At 47.9% G+C, this 26,168-nt stretch overlaps 1 protein-coding gene across 2 annotated transcripts in view; it reads right to left on the bottom strand.

Annotated features, from left to right (window-relative positions):
- Window positions 1-26,168, bottom strand: part of COL26A1 (collagen type XXVI alpha 1 chain) — a 176,413-nt gene that overhangs the window by 106,894 nt on the left and 43,351 nt on the right. For both annotated transcript variants that reach the window (XM_063091788.1, XM_063091789.1), the window contains exon 2: window positions 22,379-22,501. In XM_063091788.1, coding sequence (XP_062947858.1) covers window positions 22,379-22,501 — 123 coding nt within the window. The remainder of the gene's footprint in view (window positions 1-22,378; window positions 22,502-26,168) is intronic.

The following is a 26,168-nucleotide window of genomic DNA, read 5'->3' as shown; positions in this document are numbered from 1 at the left end:
TTTAAGAGGTGATTAAATATAAGGACTGTACTCTCTTGAATGGACTAATCCACTGATGGTTTAATAGATGGTCATAGGAGTGGTTCTCATGGCTTTATAAGGAGAGAAATTGAGAAGTTTAGTTTACTCTTGCTCAGCCCATTCTCACCATGTGATACCTGTATAGTTATAGAAGACCCTCACCAGATGTGTTCCCTGGACCTTGGACTTCCCAGCCCCAAACTGTAAGAAATAAATTTCGTTTCTTTATAAGTTACCCAGTTTCAGGTATTCTGTTATAAGCAAAAGAGAACAGATTAATACACCCCCAATTCATATGTTGAAGCCCTAACCCCCAATGTAATGGTGTTTGGAGGTGGGGCCTCTGGGAGGGGATTAGGTTTAGATGAGGTTGTAATGGTAGGACCTCCATTACAAGGTTAGTGGCCTTATAAGAACAGAAAGAGAGACCAGAGCTCTTTTCCTCTCTGCCATGTGAGGACGCAGCAACAAGGCAGCCATCTGAAAACCAGGAGCCCTCACCAGGAGCCAAATCTTCCAGCCCCTTGATCTTGAAGTTCCCAGCCTCCAGAACTGTGAGAAATAAATGTTCATTGCTTAAGACACCCAGTCTGTGATATTTTGTTATAGTAGCCCAAGCAGACTCATACAGATTTATATTCAGTGCTTGACATGGTGTCCAGGTAGAAGATGCAAATGCTAATAAATGTTAGCAACTGTTATCAATTATAATAATGATGAAGCTATTCTTTATTTTGTAATTGCCCCCGACAGACCAGGACATCCTCCCAAGCACAACCCGCCTCTGCCTCATCTACTGAACACAGTGTTGTTAAAGTATAGCCACATCAGTAGATAACTGATGAATAAATGAATGAATGAACCGATGAATGAAGTAGGAACACACACACACACACACACACACACACACACACACACACACACACACTCACACACACACACACTCACTCACACACACGCTGTCTTGAGGGCATATCTGAGATAAGGAGGCCACCTGTTGTTATTTTAAGACTGCTCCCAAGAGGCAGATAGGCCTCTCTCCACCCCACTCCCACCCCTCACCCCAAGGAACAATTCCTTTCAAATCAGAACAGCCCCCAGAGACCTCCTCCACAGTAAGACAGCTAATATAATCCTGGGGTTCGCATATTTTATTTAACCTCTGACAGCCTCAAAGCTGTTCTCAGTTGAGGACACAAGAGTCCAGGAAAGAACCCGACTTGCTCAAGGTTCTCTGCAAAGGTTGCACCCCAGCTCAGGGCTCACCCCACCACCCACAAAGTGGTGTTAGACTCTCTCCTTGGCAGCAATATCAAGGGCCAAGGATGAGGTCCTGGGCGAGGGTCACATAGCCCTGGAGAGTCCCTCCTGTCACCAAGACTTTAATGACTCCTGGATATTGGAGGCAGAAACGAGATTGGTCTCGAGGCCTGAATCCTCCCCAAGATGGAGATGCCCCATCCATCCCAACTTCCATGAGGATGAAAAGCAGAGTCCACACTACAGTCAAGACTATTCATCAACTGACTGACCAGGGATCTGACTCCTCCCAAACCTGTTATTCCCCTGGGGCCCAGGCCTGGGTCTTTACCTGGGCTCTACATTCAGTGGTGCATAAGTCAAAAGAAATCCTGTGGTGGTTCACCTGGAGCCTGGGGGCTGACTGGCTTCCAAGGCCACAAGACCATGGGGATGGGCTGAAGGTGGGGAGCCCCTCACTGGTCTACAGAAAGTGCTCTATATGCCCATTTTACAGATGGCAAAATCAGATCTGGAAATGAAGGGGACTTTCGGGAGTGGTATCAACTGAACACCTGAGTGCTCAGCCCACTCATACCTGCAAGTTTTCCTGTCCCTGTTTTACAGATGAAAACCCTGAGTCCTGCACCATCAGGAAGTGGAGGAGCCAGCCGTGAACCTTTGCCCCAGCCTTGACTGCAGCTGCCACCATCTCCTGCCCCAGATGAGTCCCAGAGGTCAGATGAGGTTTCTCCGGTTCCCCCAAGGGATGTTTTCCTAGCAGAAATTTCCTTTTTGAACCCTTCCTAGCTTCTCTTCAATCTTAGGACAAAACCCAAATCCTTAGTATGATTACGTGGACTAAGATCCAGCCACTGTCTGTCCACCTTGGCCACCTCCTGCTCGCCCCACCCCCCCACACTCAGAACTCCACCAGCCATGCCCGGGCTTGTGCATCTGCCCTTCCCTCTGCACAAGACCCAGATTAGCTTTGGTGCAGCCCCCAGAGCCCAGCAGAAGTGCCGCCTCCTCTGAGAGGCCCTCCTTGACTAGCCCACCCTCTGTCCTGCCCCCCACCCCACTGCAGGCTGGGCCCTCTCGATTTACGCTCTCAAAGAGCCCAGACTTCTCCTCCAAGCACTTATAATTACACACCCACCCCTGCAATTATTTGTCTGATGTCTGTCTCCTCCAGCAAGCCTGGCTTGACCCGAGTCTAGCTTGCAGGGAGGCACATCACATGTGCTCAGTAAAGACTGATGGAATGAATGAAGCCATCAGTGAACAGTGTGACCCCAATGCAGTTCCAGTCAGGGAACTGCAGTGCTGGCTGGACCAGCAGCTCCCTGCAGATCAGGGTGCAGGGCTGGGGACGGCTATGAAAACTGATGTCTGCGTTCTGATGTCTGGAGGAGCAGGACCCGGTTCTTCCACGGCAGGGGGCAGAAAAGGCTTCCCATATGGGGAACACTTGCGGAGGTCGGTCGAGCTGAGAAGGCAAGGAGGAAGCCAGCACCAGGAGAGCCCCAGAGGTGGTTCTGGGTGCATTTGAGCAGAGTGCTTTGACGGACAGGACAGCTCACGAAGGCCAGGCTGGGAGAGGCCTGGAATGCAGGCCAGGAAGCTGCACTCAGCCTGTGGACACTGGCCTGGCCAGAGCTCTCTGGGCTTTCGGATCATGCTCCTGAGCAGCACAGTACTTTTGAGCCTGTGATAATGCATATTAATGCATACATGGACTATTTACTGTCTTTGCATATATTAAAAATCAGTAGAGCTTCGTTTCTCTTATTTTATAGATTCAAAAATAAACAGAAGACCTGATGTGGCTTTTCTGCCTTTCAACAAACAGGTTTGGGTACCCACTGAGGGGCCACCCCTCCTGGCCATGAGGAGGCCCCTGGTGCTGAGAAGCCGAGGAGCGTGTGATCTGTTTTCATGAGAGGCTCCACCTGTGGCAGCGTGGAGGCCGGGTGGGAAGGGGAGAAGTGAGTCAGGAGGCTGCCGGCCAAGAGAGGGGGGCCTGGCAGGGATGAAAGTCCCCACTTTACAGGGAAGAACACTGAGGCCGAGGAGAGCAGGGGGTCAGACTCCAGATTGTAAAGTGGCATAGGCTTGACGGACGCGGCCTCCTGATGTGTCTGACGTGTGTGTTCTTATTGGCTCCACTGCACAGAAGCTGCCTCCCGGGAGCCCTCAGGCCACAGCCCTTGACCCCCTGCCCAGGACCCTCCCAGGGAGCACAGAGGACTGAGGTCATGAGGTCCTCCAAAGAGCTGCTGCAGTAGCTCAACATGTCCAGCCTGCAGAAGGTTCAGGAATCCCACCGCAGGCTTGATGACTGTCCTGGAAAGTTGCGCAGGTGTCCTGTGTGTCCCCAAAGGCAGCCCAGGGCACACAAGGTCACATAAGAGGAGATCTGAAGAAAGGGCTTTCAGGTGGGGTGAGGTGGCCATGGCTCTCTGGCTTCCAAAGGTGATGTCCCCAAAGCATCACGAGGTGCCTCAGTGGGTGCCCGGACATTGCTATCCACCTGGTTCTCCCGCTCAGAAAGACTCTGCCAGCCCAGAGATCTCGTCTGGGGGAGCAGGGCGCCCCCTCCCTCACTGGGCACTTCAGCCTTCCAGAACTCCGTTCCTGCCTGGCCCCCTCTCCTGCCCTGGCCCCCACTTCCCCAACAGGGACCACCGCGAGGAGGAACAGACTGGGAGGTTCCGAGACAGGCTGGAGACTCAACAGGAAACGGGAGTGGGGGTTTCAGAGAGAGGCAGGAGATTATGAATCCCTTGATTAATAGCAGCGGTGGGCTGGGAGGGGAAGGGGCTGTCCCACCCCAGTTCTGAGGCAGGACGCTGGGGTCTCTGGCCTCTGGCCTCCCTGGAATCCAAGCTAGTCATTCCTAGATGCCAGACGGAAGGGACAGTGGGCCCAGCAGGCAGTGTCTTCCGCCCAGGCTTCCCCTCGCAGTCCAGCCAGGACCAGTGTCTGCTTGGGGGCAGTGGCGGTAGGGGGACGTAGCCCAGACAGGCTCCCACCACTGGGGGAGGCAGCCCTGTGAGCTCTCGGCCAGACAGCCCAGCTGAGGAGCAGGGGCAGGGAAGAAGGGCCATCTTTTAAGAAAGTTCCTAAATCCAGGACTTCATGTAACCTTCTGGGCAGGGCAGCTGTCCCAAGCAGCAGGCGACCCAACTGGAGGGGGGAGGCTGGCTGGCGGGGGCGTCTGGCAGAGGGAATGAAGGAGGCAGATGAAGCCCTGGAGAGCTCCGGCAAACCCCTCGCTCAGCACATCTGGAAAAGTTTGGCTCTGATGCCATCAGAGAACTCGGAGGGGCCAGGGAGACAGCCAAGGGCAGGGCAAGCCCAGCTGAAGAAAACTTAACCCCCGAGTCCCTGGGACTGTCCTTCCAAGTCTCTCAGGCCCCTGTGCCCCGGCCCACCCCTGCTAGCAGCTGAGGAAGGGGCTTGAAGGCAGAGGGCAGCGTCAATGACGCCTGACCTCCCCACGGCAAGGAACAGAACACAAGCCAGGGCGTTTTCTCCACTCAAGAGTGAGGCAGGGGGCTATCCCCATTTTCCAGAAAGGGAAACTAAGTCACAGAGGAGGGAAGCACTGCTGGCCCTCTCTGCCTTCAGGTCCCCAGCTGGGTCTGGGCGGCCTTTACAGAGAAGTCGCCCAGTCCAGCCCCTCACCACAGAGCCGTCAGGAGGCAGTCACCAGCTGTCAGGGAGGGGACTGGCCTAGGGCACCTGCCCGCAGGCTGGGTTCCCTCTAGGTCCCATGGCATGACCCTCACAGGCTGTTCTCTCTGCCAGGACCCCTCTTCTGCACCCACACCCCTTCTCTAGTGAAAGCCCCTCATCCCCCAGATCTCTGCTCAAATGTCCTTCCCCAGGGAAACCCTTGGTCCAGGCCTCCCTCCACTGCTTATGAGTCTTTGATTAACATGTGCCCCCCCACACTCCTAATGAAACCTAAGGCAAGGCCACTGTCCCCAGTGTACCGAGACCTCACAGGCTCTGGGCCTCACGAGAGCAAACACGAGTTTTGGCGCTACCTTCACCTCTACCTCCAACACACACCCACACTACAAAAACCCAACATAAAAAAAATCACACAGTGGTGAGATACACACGGCAAACAGTTGTATTATATATAAATATTCTTTTCTTTTCACAAGAAGATGGACTCGTTCACGTAATGAACACCGTTGAGCACCTGAACGTGTTGGACCCTGTGGTAAGTCCTGGTAATAACGCGATGAGGACATCGTGGTCCTCCTGCCTTTGAGGTGCTCACGGGTTGGTGAAAGATCCCCGAAATCAGACGGTCTCAGTGTCATATGGGTGCCCTGTGTGGGTGCCCCCGCTCCCGGCCTTCCCTTCTCCCGCTGCTCCCTGCCCACCCCTCTGGTTTCTCCGGCACTCGCCCCTGCAGTGGTCCTTTGCCATTGTCTCCGCTCTCCCGGCTCTTTCTCAGCAGTTCATAAACATGCTCTCAGACCTCCTTTCTTAAAAACAAACAAAATGAATCCCCTGACCCCAGGCTGCCCCCAGCTTCCAAGCCCCATTTCCTGCTCCCTTCACAGCAAAACTTCTTGAATTTTCTGTTCTCGTGGTTTGCACTTCCTCACCTCCTGTTTTCTCATCCCCCCATGTCATCTGGGCCTCCATCCCCGTCACTCCCTAAATCTGCACGTGCCAGGGTCCCCAGTGGCCCCACATTGCTAAATCCAGTGGTCACTTGTAAGGCGTCACCCTATGGAAGCATTTGGGACAGTTGCGTTCTCCCCCTTACCCCCCTCCTGAAACTCACCTCCCAGGACACCAGGCTCTCTGGCTGCTCCCCCTTGGTCTCCTTAGCTGGTTCCTCCTCTTTAGACCCACCTGTAAGTTTGGGGTGCCCAGGACTATTCAGGGACCAGCCTCCCTCCTCCATCTATTCACCCCCAAGGTCACCTCCAGTCTCATGACTTTAAAATACCATCTACATGCTGATGCTTCTCAATCATACCATGTGTCCTCAGTTCTAATATGCACGTATTATTACATTTTAACATCTCTGACATTGGGATTCTTACTACAGTTGATAGTGTGCTATAGTTTAATTAGCAGCATTACTACCCACAGCATCTTAGGATCAATGAAATACAATATGGCTCTAGCCCTGGCTCCTTCCTCCTACTCCACTTTCTACCTGGCACCCCTCGCCCATGGATGCCCTGCAGGCATCTCACACTTAACTTGGCCAAAGTGGAACTGTTGGTTTCTGCCTCTCAGACCCGACCTCCTCCCAGTGTCCCCATCTCTGTGAATGTCATGCCCAGCCAGCCAGCTGCTCACACCAAAAATATAGGGTTATCCCTGGTTGCTACCTGCCATTAAGTGATGAGACACTCCTGTCTTCTCAGCTTGCAGACACCCCCTGAACCCACCACTTCTTTCTACTGCCCCAGCTGTCACCCTAGTGTGAGCCACCACCCCTCATGCCATGCCTGCATCCATTCTCCCCACTGCAGCCAGTGATCTTTTCAAAACCTAAATCAGCTCATCTTAGGAACTTTGAGAAAAGAGAGAAAAATAAATCTAAAGTAATAAGTAGGAAGAACATAGTAAAGAGCAGAAATCAATGCATCTGAAAATAGAAAAACAACAGATGATAGAGTTTTGATGTGTTGTCCCCTCCAAAACATGTGGAAATGTGATCCTGAATGTGGCAGTATTGGAAACTGATTGAGTCATGGAGGCAGATCCCTCATGAATGGATTAATGCTCTCTCTGGGGGAGGGGGGATTAATGAGTGAGTTCTCGATCTATTTGTTCCTGTGAGAGGTGGTTGTTTAATAGACCCTGGCACTTCCTCTCTCTCTCTCTTGCTTCCTCTCGCCATGTGATCTGCTTGTACCCACCAGCTGCCCGTCACTTTCTGCCATGAGTAGAAGCAACCTGAGGCCTGTGCCAGATGCAGCTGTCCCAGAATCATAAGCCAAATAAACCTCTTTTCCTTATAAATTACCCAGTCTCAGTTAATTCTATTACAGCAACACAAAATGGACTAATACAGAAAATTGATACCAGGAGTGGGGTGTTGCTATACAGATACCTGAAAATATGGATGCAGCTTTGGAACTGGGTATTAGGCAAAGGTTGGAGGAGTTTGGAGGACTTAGAAGAAGAGAAAAAGATGAGGGAAAGTTTGGAATATTTTAGAGATTGGCTAAATAGTTGTGACCAGAATGCTGATAGAAATGTGGACATTAAAGGCCATGCAGATGATGAGGTCTCAGATAGAAATAAGGAGCTTATTGGGAATTGGACAAAAGATCACCTTTGCTACACCATAGCAAGGAACTTGGCTGAATTGTGTCCATGCCCTTGGACTTTGTGGAAAGTGGGACTTAAGAGTTGTGAACCAGAGCATTTGGCTAAAGAAATTTCCAAGCAGCAAAGCATTAAGGAAGCTGCATGGTTACTTTTAACAGCCTACTCTGAGTTATGGCAGCAAAGGCATGATGTAAAGCCAGAATTTAAAAGTGAAGCAGAATGTAAAGATTTGGAAAATTTGCAGCCTGGCCATGAGGTAGAGAAGAGAAGAACAGGAGAAAAATGCAAGAGTGAAGCATATAAGCTGGTTGTTAAAGACATTATCTTGGAGTTAAGGCAGGCAGATGCTAACAAGCAGGCTGATGGGAAAAAAGCCCTAAAGACATTTGAGACGTCTGGAAGGGTGCCCCACCCATCACAGGCCCTGAGGCCTAAAAGGACTGAGTTGTCCCAGAGGACAGACCTGGGGCCCAGCTGCCCTCAGGAACCTGCTCCCTGCATCCCAGCTGCTCTGGCTGGAGCAGCCCCAAGTGTGGTTCATGTAGCAGCCCTAGAGAGCAGAGGCCTGAAATCTCCATGGCATCCACGTTGTATTAAGTCTGCAGGCCGGCAGAACTTGAGAGCAGTGGAAGCATGACAGCCTCCACCCAGATTTCAGAGGATGCATGAAAAAGCCTAGAGACCCAGGCAGAGACCTGCCACAGGGGCAGAGCCACTGCAGAGACCATCTACTAGAATGACATGGAGCAGAAAAGTGGGGTCAGAGCCCCCACAGAGAGCCCCCACCAGGGAAATATCTAGTAGAGCCAAGGCAGTGGAGCTGCCGCCAGGACCCCAGAACTGCAGGGCCAGTGGTAATGTGCAACGCCAGCCTGGAAAAGCACAGGCACCAGGGCAGCTCACTGGGCTGCACCTGGCAGAGCTGTGGGAGTGAGGCTGCCTGATGCTTTGGGTGCCCAGATGCCCAATTGTGCTCAGGATGCAGGACTTGGAGTTAAAGAAGATTATTTTGGAGCAATAAGACTTAATGTCTGCCCTGCTGGGTTGCAGACTTGTTTGGGCCCTGTTTCTCCTTTCTTCCGGCCTATTCCTCCCTTTTGGAATGGGAATGTGTACCCAATGTCTCTTCCACCATTGTATCTTGGAAGTAAATAAATTTAGTTTTGTTTTTACAGGTTCACAGCTAGAAAGACTTTTGCTGTTGGTCTCAGATGAGATTTCGGACTTTGGATTTTTAAGTGGTGCTGGAACAAGCTAAGACTTTTGGGACTCTTGGGATAGAATGATTGTATTTTGTATGTGAGAGTGACATGAGTTTTGGGGGGCCAGGGGCGGAATGATAGAGTTTGGGTGTGCTATCCCCTCCAAAACTCATGTGGAAATGTGATCCTGAATGTGGCAGTGTTGGAAACTGATTGAGTCACGGGGGCGGATCCCTCATGAATGGATTAATGTTTTCCCTGGGGGAGGGGGGAGTAATGAGTGAGTTCTCACTCTATTAGTTCCCATGAGAGTTGGTTGTTTAATAGATCCTGGCACCTCCTCTCTCTCTCTCTTTTGCTTCCTCTTGCCATGTGATCTGATTGTACCCGCCAGCTGCCTGCCACTTTCCACCATATTAACAGGCTAAAGAAGAAAAAAAAATCACGTGATCATATCAGTCAATGCAAAAAAGCATTTGACAAAAGTCAACACCCATAAACACTCTCACAAAAATAGTAAAAGGGGAACTTCCTCTACTTGATAAAGAACACCTACAAAAACCTTACACTTAAGATTATGCTTAATGGTAAAATGTTTTCCCCCTAAGATTTGGGAACCAAGCATTCTGTCCATTCTCACCACTCTTACTCAACATCGTGCTGGAAGATCTAGCCAGTGCAGCAGCAAGGAAAGAAAACAAAAGGCATACAGATCAAAAGGAAGAAAAAAGACTGCCCCTCTTTGCAAATGACATGATTGTCTTCATAGAAAATCTCAAAGACTACAGAAACCTTCCCAGAGCTAGTGAGTGAGTTCAGAAAGTTCACAGGATACAAGACGAACATATGAAAATCAACTGTATTTTTAGATATAGACACTATGTATATTTTTAGATATAGATATTAGCAAAGAACACATGCACATTGAAATTAAAGATGCAACTTTACAAATTACAAAAATAATACCACATACAATCACTCAAAAACATAAAATAATTAGGTGTAAATCTAACATGTACAAGTATAGGACTTGTATATGCCAAAACCCACAAGAAATCAAATAATCAATGAAGAAAGATGAAATATATCAATAAAGATATAAATAAATGGAAAGATAAACCATGTTTCTGGATTGGAAGACTCAACATACTAAAGATATCAATTCTTCCCAAATGGATACACAGATTTAATGCAATCCCATTAAAAAAAAAATCCCATAAAGATTTTTAGTAGATATTGGCAAGATAATTCTAAAATTTATACGAAAAGATAAAGAAACTATAATATTTAAAACAATTTTGAAAAACAATAATAAAGTGAGAAGAATCAAATTACCTGATGTCAAGACTTCTTATATAGCTACAATAATCAAGACAGTATGGTACTGGCAGATCAACAGTCACACAGATCAATGGACAAGAATACAGAACTTAGAACCAGACTGACACAGCTATGTCCAAATGATTTTGGACAAAGATGCAAAGCAATTCAATAAGAGAGGGAGGGACAGCTTTTCAACAAATGGTGCTAGGACAATTAGACATCCATAGACGGGAAAAAACAAAACAAACAAACAAACAACAAAACCCTTAAACTAAACCTTACACCTTATCTTAGACTTAACTGTAAAACATAAAACTATAAAACTTTTAGGAAAAAAAAGAAACAGAGAAAATCTTCGGGATCTAAGTCTAGGCAAAGAAATCTTAGATTTGACACAAAAGCATGATCCATAAAAGGAAAAACTTATAAACTTAAAAACTTTTGCTCTGCACAAGTCTGTTAGGAGGATGAAAAGACAAGCCATGAAGTGGGATAAAATATTTGCAAACTACACATCTGACAATAGACTAGTATCTGGAATATATAAAGAAATCTCAAAACTCAACAGTAAAACAACAAACAATCCAATTAGAAAATAGGCAAAAGACATGAAGAGACATTTCACTGAAGAGGATTTACAGTTGGCAAGTAAGCACATGAAAAAATGTTCAACATCATTGTCCATTAAGGAAATGCAAATTAAAACCACAATGAGGTAGACTACACAGAATGACTAAATAAAAAATAGTGACAACACCAAAGGCTGGCAGGGATGCAGAGAAACTGGATCTCTCACACACTGCTGGTGGAATGTATAATGGTGCAGCTGCTCTGGAAAACAGTTTGGCAGTTTCTTAAAAAACTAAACATGCAACTACCCCATGACCCAACAATTGCACTCCTGGGCATTTACCCAGAGAAATAAAAACTCATGTTCACATAAAAACCCATATATGAGTGTTTATAGCAGCTTTATTCATAGAAGCCTCAAAGTGGAAACAATCCAGATGTCTTTCAATGGACGAATGGTTGAACCAACTGGTATGTCCATACCATGGAAAACTACTCAGCAAATAAAAAGGAATAAACATTTGTTACACCTGAGAAAGAAAAGTAGCTCAGAGCAATCTCAGGTGTGTAAGCTGTGCTCAATTTATCAGGCCCAAAGAGATATGAGCACGGGGCTTCAGTCACATCCCCCTCGCCCATGTCCGGGAAAATCGCTAAAGGCATGTTTTAGCAATAATATCCAGACTAGCTGCTGTCACCAATGGTATATATTACCCAAATGTTATTACAAGTTGTACAATATGACCCGCACTTTTTCTTTGTTGCAATGTTCTGGAATTTATGACACACAGAATAATGTATAGCCAATCAGTAGCTCATGTAATTTTACTGAACCAATTTAAATTCTTGGCAAACAACTTTGGAACTATCCACTTAACTTCTCCTTTTTCCTTTAAAAGTCTGTCTGTAACTGCTGCTGGGTGGAGCACATATTCAAGGCGACTTAAGTATGTCTCCTAGGCTGCAGGCCTAAAATTTGGCCCAAATAAACTCTTTGTTTTACGTATTTTTGCCTCAGTTTCTTCTTTTAGGTTGACACACCCAACAACCTGGATGTGAACAGAGAATTACGATGACTGAAAAGACTTCATTCCCAAAAGGTTACATACCATATGATTCCGTATCTACAACATTCTTGAAATGACAAAATTATAGAAATGGAAAACAGATTGTGGTTATCAGGGGATAAGGAGGGGGTGGAGCGGGGAGGAAAGCGGTGTCTATACACGGGCAGCATGAGGAGTCCTCCTGGTGATGGGAGGGCTCTGTATCCTCACTGCACCAATGTCGGTTTCTCAGTATCTTGGTTGTTACATTACACTATAGTTTTGCAAGATGTTACCATTGGGAGGAACAATAGGCTCTCTCTGTATTATTTCCTACCACGGCATGTGATTTACAGTTATCTCAAAATAAAATGTTTAATTAAAAAAAAACCTAAATTGAGTTATTTCTCTTCTCTCCTCTACTTAAAACCCTCCTTGGCTTCCCAGTGCACTCACAGTAATATGCAAATGTGAGCCCAAGGCAGTCAGTCTCTGCCCATACTCTCCTCAGCTGCTCTGCTCCTGGACTCTGACCTTGTCTCTGTCCCTTCATCCAAGATCTCCCTGCCTCAGGGCCTTTGCACAAACTAAGTCTTCATTTGGAGGCTCAGCATCTCAGCGTCATGTCTTCAAAGAGTCTCTCTCCCACCTCCTTGAAAGTCATGCTCAGTCATAGCACCCTATTTTTATTTTCTGCATTCACGGCTAGGGGATATTTTTCTCAATTATTTATTTATTTGTTATTGTTGGTCGCCCCCTTCCCAATTCGAATACAGAGTCCACAAGAGAAAGGACTGGTCTTATTCTCCACCATATTCCCACTTGGCACATGCAGGCCCTCAATAAGTACTTGTTGAAAAGGTACAGTGAATGAATAAGCACAGGGAAAGAGGTAGATGTGGGGCTCCTGGGGAGGGGGTGGGGCACCGAGAGGGATTAGGGACATATGCCAGTCCCCAGTGCATTGTGAGTAGGCTTCAACGTGCCCTATGCTGTTACGCTCACATTTCCACAACCACACCCTCCCTTCTCCCACCTGCACACTTTTGCCATAAAAATGTTATTAGGACATAATGACCTCACAGCACTCTGCACAGAGAAGCCCCACCAAGCATTACGGCCATGCTGATTCCCAAATCTAGCCCCACTGAGTGAGTGCAGACAGCAGGAGGATGGGGCAGGAGGTGCTGCTGCGGGTGCCACGTGCTCACTTCATGTTCTTCTCAGAGGGGCACAACCAGCACTCAGGGAGGGCTTGGCACAAGCCAGACGCCACCCTAGACCTGCCTCAGGGAGGTGCTGAATCCTCCCTCCCAGTAACTTCACAAGGCGAAGCGGGTCCTGCTACCACTTCACACCTTCACTTTCCTCCCTACCCCCAGCTCCCAACCATACAACGTGTGGACCTGGCCCATCCACGTTCCCCACCCTTCCAAACAGCCACCCCTCTTCCGCCCCTTGGGGCTCAGGATGTGCCCACCCACCATAGGCACAGTTCTCCCTTAGGGTGGCAAATTCCAGCAAGAGGCTAGTGCAGGGCTGGAAGCCACTCAGGGCTGTAGCCAGGTCCCCAGAGAATGACTAGAAGAGGGGTTCAGGCTGCAGATGGCCTCATGGACTCCTGCCCCATGGGAATGGCCGTGGCTGGAGAGGGCAAGGTTCCTCTTGTCTGGGTAAGGGCCACATACCCCAGGAGCTCTGCTTTGTGGCCCAGGAAGCAGGCAGGCTCCTGGTTATGGCCCGAGCCCGACTCCATACCCCACGGCTCCATGGTGATCCTATGCCTCGCAGAAGATCCTGAGCCCCAAGCAAGCGGGTCTCTCTCCAGGCACAAATGTGACGGGGTGAAGATGAGGTTCTCACCCACTTCACCATCCTTTCTTCCCCCTGCTCCCTGCTCCCCACAGCCCTCACTGCCCAAGGAGCTCCCACCATATAAAAAAAGGGACTCCATGAGCCAGGTGCCCTGGCAGGAGGGGTGGGGACAGGAGGCTCCCCAACTAGGCTGTGCATAATCCAAGGGAATGAAGCCCTATCCCCTTAGCTGAATACACAGGCCTGTGTGACAGGCCCTGGGCCCTTTCACATCATGTGTCCCCACCATTCCTCATTGCCCAGTCCCTTGCAGGGGTCTGGAGCCCCTGAACCCCTCCCACCACGGGCCACCTGTGTGCCTGCCCTCAGAGTTCCCTCCCTTCACCTGCAAGGCCTTGCCTCAGCTCAGATGTCCCCTCCTCCCTGGAGGCTTCCCCGAGCCCTGTCAGGATGAGGTGACCCTCCCCAGCAGCCTGGCTTACCCTAGACACCAGCCACCATTTGGAAACCATCCCTTACTTGCTGCTAGAGTGCCATCTCTCCTAGGACAGATAGACAGACACATGCCCTCATTTAGCCAGGACCTGGTATGCAACCAGCATCCAGGAGACATGAATGAATGAATGAATGAATGAATGAATGATGAGTGCCTAAGCAAACAAATAAGATTCCAGGCACCCTGGAAGGGAGTGTCTTGGGGAGATTCCTAGTGCCCCAAACTACAGCACCTATTTCCAGGCAAGACTAAGCTCATCTCTAGGAGGAAGAGGTGTGCCAAGGCCGTCTCTCCTCTGAGCTATGGGGATGTGGCACAACGTGTCTGCCCCAGGAGAAGATCCCAATATCCCCATAACTCCCAGGAAGGGACACGAGAGAAGGCCCATGGACAACGCATCCAGGTGACTAGGCCAGCCCCTCCACAATCATTAAGCTCCAGGACACTGCCCTGGTGGAGCTCATAGTGAATGAGTGGCTCGGGCGGGGAGAAGGATGGGCTAGAGTCCAGGGGGAGACTCAGACACCCAAACTGAGGAGACGACAGGATGAGGGTGGTGACAGCAGGGAAGAGAGCAGCCACAGACCCAGGCAAGGTAGGGGCTGGGGGCTCCAGACACACAGACGGACGCAGCCCCTCCCCAGGCAGCATCCAATCAGACATTGCCCAGAGCCCCTCAGCACACCTCCTGTCCCCATGCACCCCAAGCCCTTCCCCGTCCGCAGGCTCTCTGCCCTTGAGCACAGCCACATTAAACCAGGACAAAGCAGTGGGGACCTCCTTACAGGGGCTGTCTCCACGGAGCTCACACCAAACAGCCACCCCCACTCTGTGGTCGGGGCTTGTTAGGGACATCTGGGGCCTCTGCTCTGCTCTCTTCCTTTTGCTTCAACAGCCATTTATTTATTCCTCCTCCCTGGAACTCTCTCCACCGGGGCTCCCCCCAGGCTCAGCTGCTCTCCCCGACAATTAGGCCGTGCCCCATGCCCTCCCTGTCTGATAACATTGTCACGGCCGCTCGAGGGAATTGGAATAGAGCCACCCTCACTCTACCACCCTGTTTTCAAACAGGGTCTGAGTATGAAGATAGGAATGACTTCAAGGGTCTGCAAGCTTCCTTGGGTGAGGCTGGGTCCAGGAGCCCTCTGCTAAATATGAATTCCCGTGAGGTGTGGCGCACCTCCAGCTAAGGAACCAGCTGAGCGAGGCCCTTCCTTGTGGGGTGAGGGGCCTAAGAGGCTGGGGAGTAGGGACAGGAGGCAGAAAGAGGTGGGAAGTGGTTGAAACTTTAGCAAGTTCATGGTTATCTCCCCCAGGCACTTCTCAGTAAACACCAGGGGGAATCAGAAGATGAACAACAGACAGCCCCTGCTCTCGGGGACTCAGATTAGCAGAAGAAATGGACAGGCACACAGTTAACTAAAATAAGCCCAGTTGTGCTCTATGAAAGGACAAATAAGATTCTGGGGGAACATAAATGAAGGACTTAACAATTTGCCTGAGAGGGTGCAGGTGACAGCTTGACCAAGAGGAGGCTTCAGCTGGACCTCAGAGGCAAAGAAAGAATTCATGGGGCTAAGGGGAAATAACAGTTAATAACAGTCATTACCATATTCCAGAACATACCTCACACACAGCACTAAACCTGCATTCTTTCTCATGGAATCTTAACAACTGCACTATGAAACAGGTGTTGTCTCCATTTAGAGGTGAGGCTCAGAGAGGGTAAGTAACTTGCTCAAAGTCACACAGCTAGACTCAGACTCTGGGTTTTTTTTAATCCAAAACCTTAATGTACTACCTTCACCCCCCATAAAAGGCTGGAAAACAACCTGGGAAACAGCTTTTCTCTTTCTTTTTCTTAAGTTATTAGGTCAAGAAATCTAGGATATGCCCATATCCCAGAGACTGCAGTGATGGTGAGATGGAGCGAGAAATGGGTCACAGGAAGAGGGAAACTAGGACAGGCAGCTTACAATAAATCCCACCATGAGGATCAAGCTCCGTCCTGTTTTCCCTGCAAAAGTTTTGTGTAAACACAAACGAAAGCATGCAAAATGCTTCAAAGGATAAAGGGACCCCGACTTGGGCCCCACACAGCCTCAGAAAATGGTGAGGGGGAACAAACAAGAAATACAGAAACCTGAAAATGTCTGTGTAAATGCTGTGGTTGAAATGTGGCAAGACACGCCGAGCAGCCGAGATTATAAGCAACCGAATAAGGCACAAGCGGCTACAGGGGGGTCAGCTGGGGTTTGCCACCCTAACCTCAGAGTGAAGAATGCAAGCTCAGAGAATGCCCAGGACCACTGGGAGCTGCCCCAGGGGTGATGTGCCTGGGATGGGCTTCCAATTCCCTTCACAGCTCATCCATGCCTCTACCTCAACTCACATTTCAGGGTGCTTATGACAGGCCAGACTCCGTGCAGGATTTCCCCTACCAAACCTCACATCATCCTCCAACAACCTCGTAAAACAGCATTCTATCACCAGGGTTGGGGAAACTGAGGCTCAGAGAACAAAGCCTGGCTAATGAGACATCAGAGGAAGTCTGCTGGGGGTTTTGGAAAAGACTGTCCTCTCTGATAGGAGAAAACCATGTCCCACCCCCTTTCTTCCTCTTTGGGGATGCTGTTTTATGAGATGTGATGTCTGGAGCTGCTGCTGCCCTTCTGTGACCATGAGGAATGTCACAGCAGACACACAGGGGCTGGCAGAGAGTAAAGTCAAAGAAGCCAAGAGCCTTGACATATTGTTGCCCCAATCTGGATCCACTTCTTGCAGATTTATTGTGAAATGGACAGGCTTTCATCATTGTGGCCTCTTTTAGTGATGTTGTCTACTATGATGACATGAGGTATGTGACACATGGGAAAACGGGTACATAAGACAGTCTCTGCCTCAAAGGGCTCCCGGGAACCTTCCAAGGTCTCCCCACCCCAGGATCTGCTCAGGGAAATCTGCGCAGCACACAGACTTTGCAGCACGCAGACTCTTATGAAAACTGTAAAATTATGCTTAAAAAATTATGCTAAAAAGCACTAGGACAGGGCTACATAATTCTGAGCTTTTTCTTACCTTGGTAAACTTGCCCTGGTGACAGTTGTAACTGTGCACCTATTTCTGTGGAGGTTTGATTAATGCCCCCCTACCCCTACTAGGCCATCAGCTCCCCAAGTCAGGGACTGGCAGAGCTCTCCCCAGGGCCTCCCAGGGCCTGTATACAGGAGGAGGTCAACACATGTTGCCTTGCAGAAGGAAGAGAGCTGGGCCTTGAAGCCTCAGCAGCACCCCAGTGGTGCCCGTTTGACAGGCCCAAATCAAAACCCATCCCAACCTGCAGTGCTTAACTACCCTGCGGCCTCAGGCAAGTCACTCTGCCTCTCTGAGCCTCAGTCTCCTCACCACACACATTTGTGCATCAGTTCATGAGACAAGAGCTTTTCCTCACGATGATCTGCATTCATAGTTCAACATCAGGTGCCCACTGTGCACACATTCCAAGTAGTCTGACGTCTCCAATTTCATGTCATCCTGCTGACATTTCACCATAAATTCAGTAGTATTACTTGAGCCCCTGCAAGCCAGGCACTGGGGACACAGCAGCAAACCAGACAGTCCCTACCCTCCTATGGCTCCCAGGCTAGTGGGGAGGGCTGAGCAGAAACATGACGGCCATGGGATACATGCCATGTTTCAGAAAGTGACAAGCACGAAGAATAAGATAAAGCAGGAGGAGAGGCCAGTGAAACAGAGAACTGAGTCATGTGAGATCTAGCCTCTGGGTGGGGGCAAGTGGTCCTGATGGAAGGACAGTAGGTGTGAAGGCCCCGAGGAGGGACAGAGCTGGTGTACTGGAGGCCAGAGAGGCCCGTGTGGCCAGAGCCCACCCAGGGAGCAAGGCAGCAAGTGGAAGCCTACAGGGTCATGAAAGGGAGCAGGGTCCACATTACATGAGACCTTGGTAGGTCACGAAGGGGAATGGGGACTTTACTAAGTGAGATGGAAGCTCCTGAAGGTTTAGAGCATGGGAGAGACATGATCTGACTCAGGACTTTAAAAGATCCCTCTGGCTTCTGTGGGGAGAAGGAACTGGTGGGGGCGGGGAGGGGAACCAATGAAGGGGCTGCTATGAATAAGGTGCCTCATTAGGCAAAAAAAAGCACAACTGACAGGACTTGATAGGAGAATGCACATGGGACCCCGGGTCACCCAGGGAGCAGGTGACAGTGCTACAACCCAATCCGTCCTCTCCCTGCCCAGCCAGCAGCCCCAAGGGCACAGACAGAGGGCTGCACCCCAATTCCAGCTCAGTTATGAGATGCTGGTGAGAAAGAAAAGTGTATCGACCCCTCCTTCCTTAACAAATAATAATAGCAGCAGTAGCAAGGATAAGATCAGAAATATGGATTTCCTCCAAATGAATGAGAATTAAGTTTTCACGAACAAGGTTCTGCTAGCTATAATTTGCAGGCAGAGGGGAGGCTCATGGCAAATGTACCTCTGCTCTGATTCAACATTCTGTTCTCAGTTCCTAACCCTGAGAAGAGGGAGAGAAGAACTCCCTGAAAAGCCAGCGAACACCCACACTGAAGACCACAGTGCTTCTGAAGCATTATGCAGATCATTACTGAAGTCATAAAGCAGGGGGCAACTGTGAAAAGTGACAATCATTTGAAAATTTTTCAGTCCAGGTCAGTGATTCAATACTTAGCTTCTCCAGTGTTTCTTAAAGATGTATGATTATATTTCGAAAGTACAAAAACCTCAACTTGTAATTCTGACATTAAGAAAAAGAGCTGGTTCCCAAGCTCGACTCCTCGCCTGTCTTGTCCCCATGCAAACAGTAAGTGTGATGGGAGTTGGAATTGGGAAATCAAGTGTAGCCTCGCTTCTCAGTAGCCTGCCTTCCCGGCCCAGCCAGCGCTTCCCTGTCTAAAGAGCAGGATGGCCACTCTTCCAGCAGAGCCCTGAGCCAAAGCCCATCCTGTCAGGGTCACCGACAGACCAGAATCCAAAGACTTTTCATCTCAGAAGCTGCTGAGGCCATGTCTGGGCAGTCTGAAGCTCCCCGCTGATAAGAAAGACAGGAGGGTCTTGGAATTCAGCTCCTGGGGCTGTGGGGGAAGGGAGGGGAAAGGGGGTTTTTGTGCTGACAAGGAAGGGGATCAGCATATTTTTCTTCATTATGGATCCATTGGCCATCCCTTTAGCACAGCGTTTAAAAACAGCCATTTCTCTTAAATTCTAAAATGGACATATCCATTTACCTAGCCATTCCCCTTGCAGAATGAGCTGTATAAAAACACTTCTATACAATAGAGACCCCAAATTAAGAATCTCTTCCATTAAAAATGATCAAAATAGAAAATCAGTCTGGCTAGTTAGCTCAGTTGGTTACAGCACAGCCTTGTAACAGCAAGGTCAAGGGTTTGGTTCCCTGTACTGGCCAGCTGCCAAAAAAAGAAAAGAAAAGAAAAGAAAGAAAGAAAGAAAATCACCATTTAGCAAATACCATAATAATAATTGTTGCAAGCAAGATGACAGTATGATGAGAAACAGGATATTTGTATAGACTCAAAATATCTCCTCATAATATACACAAAAATGAGCAAGGGAAAAATAATCACATGACAGTGGAGAAACCTGGCAGATGCCACCTTAGCCAAGTGACCAAAGTTAACACCACCAGTCATGAGACATAACATTTTATCGTACCTCTTAACATGATGCTCTGAGAAGAGCACACAGTATCGCTTTTACAGTATCCTTGTTAAAAATGCATAATCTCAATCAAATCATGAGGAAATATCAGACAAACCCAAATTGAGGAACATCTACAAAATCACTGACCAGTACTTTTTAAAGTGTCAGGGTCATTAGATACCAAGTAAGACTGAGAAAGTGTCACTGATTGGAGGACACTAAGGAAATGACAACTGAAATATAAAGTGGGATCCTGGATCGAATCCCGGACCAAAAAAAGGATATTGATGGCACAGTAGGCAAAATTTGAATAAGGTCTATCTATAAGATTGTATCATCATTCATTTCCTGGCTTGGATAATTATACTATGGTTCTATAAGATGTTAACCTTAGAGGAAGCTGGGAGGAAGGTACGGGTACGTAGAAACTCTGTTTACTATTTTTTGCAAATTTTGTAAATCCAAAATTATTCCAAAAGAAAAAGTAAAACAAAAAACAAACAAAAAAAACTTGTACAAAAAATATATATAGTGATGCTTATTGAAGCACAATAGCCTGTAATAGCAAAAACTAGGAAACCAGGGGCTGGCTAGTTAGCTCAGTTGATTGATAACACCAAGGTCAAGGGTTCAGATCCTTGTACTGACCAACCATCAAAAAAACCTAGGAAATCACTTAAATACTCATCAATTGAGGACATGGGAAATAAATAATGATCCTCTCCTACAATGGAATACTACAGAGCTATTACAAATGAGGTAGCTCTATGGGAACTGATTGCAAAATATTTTCGGGGAAAAGCAAGTTGCACGACAGAATAATATCATCCAGTCTCTGTTTAAGAAAAAAATATATGCATATGTGTGTGTAAGTGGAGAAAGAAGTTTGGAATGAGGATAATCCCAGTAATTAAGGAATCTGGAATGGGGAAAAACGTCTGGAATGGAAATAATAGGCTTATTGAGGTGGGATTGGGAGAGGAAAGAATGCTCATCTTGTACCTTGTTCAGTTCTGTAATGTTCAGAATTTTTTTTTGCACTGAGTATATATCACTTTCTTCATGACAGCAACAATGACAATAAAAGGCAGAATGCGAATCTAGGAAACAAAAAAGCCACCCTGTCCCTGACTGGCTCAGTGGCCTGTGTCCCATGACCATACCCTCAGCTACATTTGTTGGTCCCACACATCCATGCCCCAGACAGGTTCTAGGCGTCAGGTGGCACCGAGCCCTGTAGGGGGCAGCACTGTGTGGTGGTCAGAGGCATGGGCCCAGGCTCATGTCTCATGCTTCACCTTCAGTAATGAAAACACACCCAACTTATGAGGACTCCGTGATAGTTAATTTTATGTGTCATCTTGCTAGGCTGTGGCACTTGGATATTTGGCCAAATATGAATGGATGTTGCTGTGAAGGTATTTTTTAGATGAGATTAACATTTAAACCAGTAGGTTATGAGTAAAGCAGATTACACGCCATAACGTGGGTGGGCCTTGTCGGATCAGTTGAAGGCCTTAAGAAAAAGACTGACCTCCCTCAGGAAGAAGGCATTCTGCCAGCAGCTGGCCTCCTGACTCGAGCTGCAACAGCGGCTCTCTGTCCTGGGTCTCCAGGCTACCAGCCTACCCTGCAGATTTTGGAATCGCTGGCCTCCATAATCACACAAGCCAATTCCTTACAATCACTCTCTTTTCTCTCTCCATCTATCTATATGAGGGTACTTCAAAAAGTTCATGGAAAGATTCATATTATCTTTTAATTCTATTTTTCCACGAGTGTTTTGAAGTGCCCTCATACATCCTATTTTTCTCTGAAGAACCCTGACTGATACAGATCGTACGCAAAAGTGTCCTGCCAGAGCGGGGCACAAAGTCTTCTAAACGCAAAGAAGGAAAGTAGCCCCAGGCAGAGATGGTGAAGGGTCCCTGAGGCAGAGGCTGGACAGGTTGGGGGGAGAGTGGTTAGGGGAAGCCAGTCCCTGGAGCTGGAGCAGGGTCTGGAGAGGGAGTGGATGGTGGAGGAATGTGAGGTGGACCCTTGGAGGCCCTGAAGCAGGCCTGGCAGTGAGATGTCTCCCCGTGGATGCTGAGGAGCCGCTGAGGAGTCGCGTACAGCCGCTGTCCTGGACAGAGCTGGTGAGAGGCGGGCCTTGTGAGAGGAGGAGGGGCTGGGGGCGGGGCTGGTGAGGAGGCGTGGCTGGTGCGGGAGTAGAGCTCTTAGGAGAGGTGGAGCTGGTGGGCGGGGCGGGGCTGGTGAGGGGGCGGGGCCGAAGGAAGGCAGGATTTCCAATGGCTTCCTAGCCCTACGTTCTAATCTGGGTCCCCAAGGCTAACTCGTTCCTTCTTCAGCGCCACCTGTCCCTTCCCCACCAACTTGGTCCCCTCGCCCCACTCATCTGTGGTGGTCTTCTGCTTGTCAAATATCCCCTGGATTGTGAGGTTCTGTCACGGTGAGGAGCACATCTCTTCCATCTTTGCATACACACATACCCCCCATCCCTGTACACAGAAGGTGCTCCATAAATGTATGCTCAACTCTCGTCTCCAAGCGTCAAACTGGCCTTCTCCAGAGCTGAGGTTGGATTCATCTCAGGGAACAGAGAGAAAGGGCAGAGCGGAACAGCCCACGGCCTTTACCTCACAAGATTGGCGCAGGGACCTGGCCACCGGCAGCTCTGGTACACACGCTGGACCACCGTCTCCGAGCCATTCTGCACCTGGCAGGACACTGTCCGTGTCACTGTGTGATGGCACCAGTGCCTGTGGAGACAGCAACAGTCACGTCAGCCCTGCCTGCTCCTAGAGGCCCCAACTGTGGGTCAGAAAGTCATGCTGGATGAGGAGGAGACCCCCCAAAAAACTGGGGGGCTCATTCTCTCAGATAAGGGGCCCACCGAGACCCTCTGTTTGGGTCTGAGGGGAAGGGATAGCATTCACGTCCTCCGGCCACCAAGCCCCTGGCATCATTTCGGTCATCGAACACTCGCTGTGGAATCTGTAAAAAAAGACTCCATCCCTGCCCCTGGAAATCCCACTGTGGCAGGGAAGACAGACGAGGCAATGGTCACAGCCCATAGAAATGTGGGATAATAGGTCCAAACATGTGATGAGCACAAGGAGCTATGGGAACAGAGCAGGGAACCCACTCAGCAGGTCCTAGGAAAGCCCACCAGCTGAGTACTGAAAAATAATGAGAGGGGATGGCATTAGCAGAGGAGGGAGCAGGGTGGGCGGGGGCACGGAGGGGAGAGAGACCATGACTGATGCAGGAACCTGTGTGCAAGTAGAAGCAGCCAGAAGGCTGGAGGATGGGGAGGAGCCAGGAGGAGGGAAGAAGCATGTTACCTGCCAGGCTACATGTGGCTCCCGTCATGAAGTCAGTAAGGAGCCACTGAAGGTTCTCAGCAGGGAACAACCATGTAACTGAGCTCAGGCAGTGAGGTGGGAAGGGTGAGGGCACATATACAAACAATATGGGCATTGGATCAAATAGCAGACAGACACCCGATTCCACCTCCTCCTCCCATCTCCATATCCTAGAAATTTAAAATCTAAAGATAAGTCCCTAGCAGCACTGGAAAAGGGGAAGCAGTGGGCCAGAAATGTTGAGGAGACCTTAAGAGACAGAAAGCAGATTTCTCCTAATTTGAAGGAGGAAAGCACAGCTGGAAACATGCAGGGAAGAGGAATGGGGCTAAAGATGGGAGCAGATGTGGCTAACCAGGTAGGGGAGGGACCCAGAGGTGACGGTCAGAGGGACTGGTTAGGGAACATGGTAAAAGGAGCCAGATAGGTCGGATCTGGGTTCCTATCCCTGCTGTGTCAAGAATCTGGCATTGGATTCACTTGCCCTAAGGTGGGTGTGGTCAGAGTGGGTGCCTCAAAAGCTGGTCATCTCCAGGAGAAACAAGGACACTCTCAAAGTCAGGCAACTGAATTACTCACACTCTTTCCTCATTCTACACCCATACCACCAGCCTGGCAAACAACAAAGTCTCAGTAAACAGGGACAAGCTAATGGAAAACCCCAAATACCAAGACTTTTAAATTATTTGAGAAAAAATGGCCAACCCCATAAAAGAAAGGCACCAACTCAACAGGCAAGAAAAAAAAAAAGAATTAGTAAAGCAAATAGATGGAGACAATTTTAAAAGCATAATTAATGTCCTCAAAGAGACAAGAGAATGTATCACTCACAAATTATGAAATGAGAATATTTAATACCTTAGAAATGAACTGTATGACTGTGAAAATAAAAAGCTCAATGGATGGGATGAAAAACAGAATGGAAACAGCTAAGGAGTGACCTGATGTTCTGGAAATCTGAGACTTGAACGTTCCAGGAGGCTCTGCAAGGAGACAAAGAGATGGAAAATGTGAGTGAGAATATGAAAGACCTAGAGGACAGACCAAGTGCCAGCACAGCTCTATTAGTAGCTCTGGAAAGGGATATCAGAGAGAACAAAAAGAAGCACGTATTTGAAGAAATAATAAAGAAAATATCCAAGAGCTGAAGAAAGACATGTGTTCTTAATTTGAAAGGGCCCACTGAGTGCAACTGTGAAATTTCAGAACACCCAGGATAAAGAGAAAATACTAAATGCTGTAGAAAGAAAAGCAAAACAGGTTACCTACAATAAATTGATATTAGACTTCTTACCATCAGATTCAAGAATATAGTGACATAATTGCCTCATAGTTCTGAGGGGAAATATTTAGAACCCAGAATTCTATACCCAGCCATACTATCCTTTAAAGACTAAAGTTAAATAAAGTTTTTTAGATGCACAAAGATTCAGAAAGCTTGCCAGTCACTGTTTCTGAAAGAACTACTAAAGGATGTATTCCAATAAAATAAAATAAAGGACATAAAAGAAAGATAGTAAATACAAGAAGCAGTTATAAGCAAAGAAACAATAAGAAGTTTTAATAACAACATAGATCTAAAATAAAGATGATCTTAATATGGAAGACAGCAAAGATGGGAAGTTCTAAGGGGACTAAAAGTTGCAGGGATCTTTGTCTTCTTTAAGGAAAGGATATAGAAGCTGTGCAACTTTAGGTGCAGTAGAAAAATAAGCAACTAAATATGTTTTGCATTTTAAGAAAAAATACCAGCAAGAATAGAAGAAGAATGTAAAACTGACAAACCATGAAAGGAAAAAATAAACGAAAGAAAATTTGATCAACACAACAAAACACTAGAAAAGAGAGAAAACAGCAACAGAAAAGCACAGTAATTAGAAGACAGAAAGTGGAAATAGAAAGGAAAGTAAAGGAATTAACAAAAATGCAAGCAGAAATTAATGAAACAGATTACTTTAAAAAGTGAATGAATAAAACCGAACACAGGGTTTTTGGAAAAAAAAAAAAAAAAAGACTCAAATAGACAAAGCTTAGACAATCCTTAATGAGAAATAAACAAACAGAAGACATAGACATTAAGAACAAGAAAAAAATTCAGATGCAGATTCAAATTTATAAGTAAATATTATGTATGAACTTGCATCAAAAAATTTCAAAATCTTGACAACTGGACAATTTTCTAGGAAAATGTGTATTACCGATACTGGCACAGTCAAAAATACCATGGAAAAAAAGGAAAAAGTAGTCCAAAGTCAACCCCCTCTCCAAAGACACCAGGAGATTGAGTTCAAAACCTGGTCTGCCACCAATCTGCTGTGTGACTTAGGTAAAAGTGATGCCCCTCTCTGAGTCTCAGTTATATAAAAAAATCTATCTCTCAAGGTTATGGTGAGAACGAAATGAGCACATCCAGGTTGGTGGTGTGTAAACCATGTGTCACTATCTAGTCATCATTGCTCAGCTGGCTGTTTAAACCCCACAATGTTAACAATAGCCTAAGGACTGGCCTTCCCATTTTGCAGATGGGAAAAGAAAGTCTGAGAGGTTAAACCTCATCACCCATAGCTACAGCTCAAACCAGAGGCTGAGCTGGGAGGGGAATCCAGCCTTCCTGCCCAGGGGACCAGCAGTTTCCCACCTACCCAGTATAAACCAGGAATCCTGCCTCTGCCAGATACCCAGGGAAACGAGGTCTGGACATTGTGAGACTTCAGCAGCCTGGGCCCTTCCTTTGACACTCTCACAGGCACTCAGTTTGTGTTTCCAAAAAGAAAGAGAGGTGTGATTCTCTTGGGATGAGCTACTGTCGGATCCATCCAGATGGGAGGACAAATGCCCCACCTTGAGATCTGCCCCGGGGATTCTGGAACAGACAGATGGTCCGGCCATCTCTGAATCACACTGGGTCAGGGCTTTCTATAGAGAAATGAGCTGTGAACTGAAAAACATTTTCAAATGCCTCAAATCACCATCTCCAGACATTTGATCTTTTAATGGGCTGTAAATGGCTTCCAAAAATCAAAATCTGGCCAAAAACAATGAAGAAGGCAGGGAAAAACAA

This window comes from Cynocephalus volans, chromosome 3 (assembly GCF_027409185.1).
Source record: "Cynocephalus volans isolate mCynVol1 chromosome 3, mCynVol1.pri, whole genome shotgun sequence".
In the NCBI taxonomy this organism is placed as follows: Eukaryota; Metazoa; Chordata; class Mammalia; order Dermoptera; family Cynocephalidae; genus Cynocephalus; species Cynocephalus volans.
Note: the sequence above shows the minus strand (reverse complement) of the source record. Positions and strands in the feature narration are given on the sequence as shown.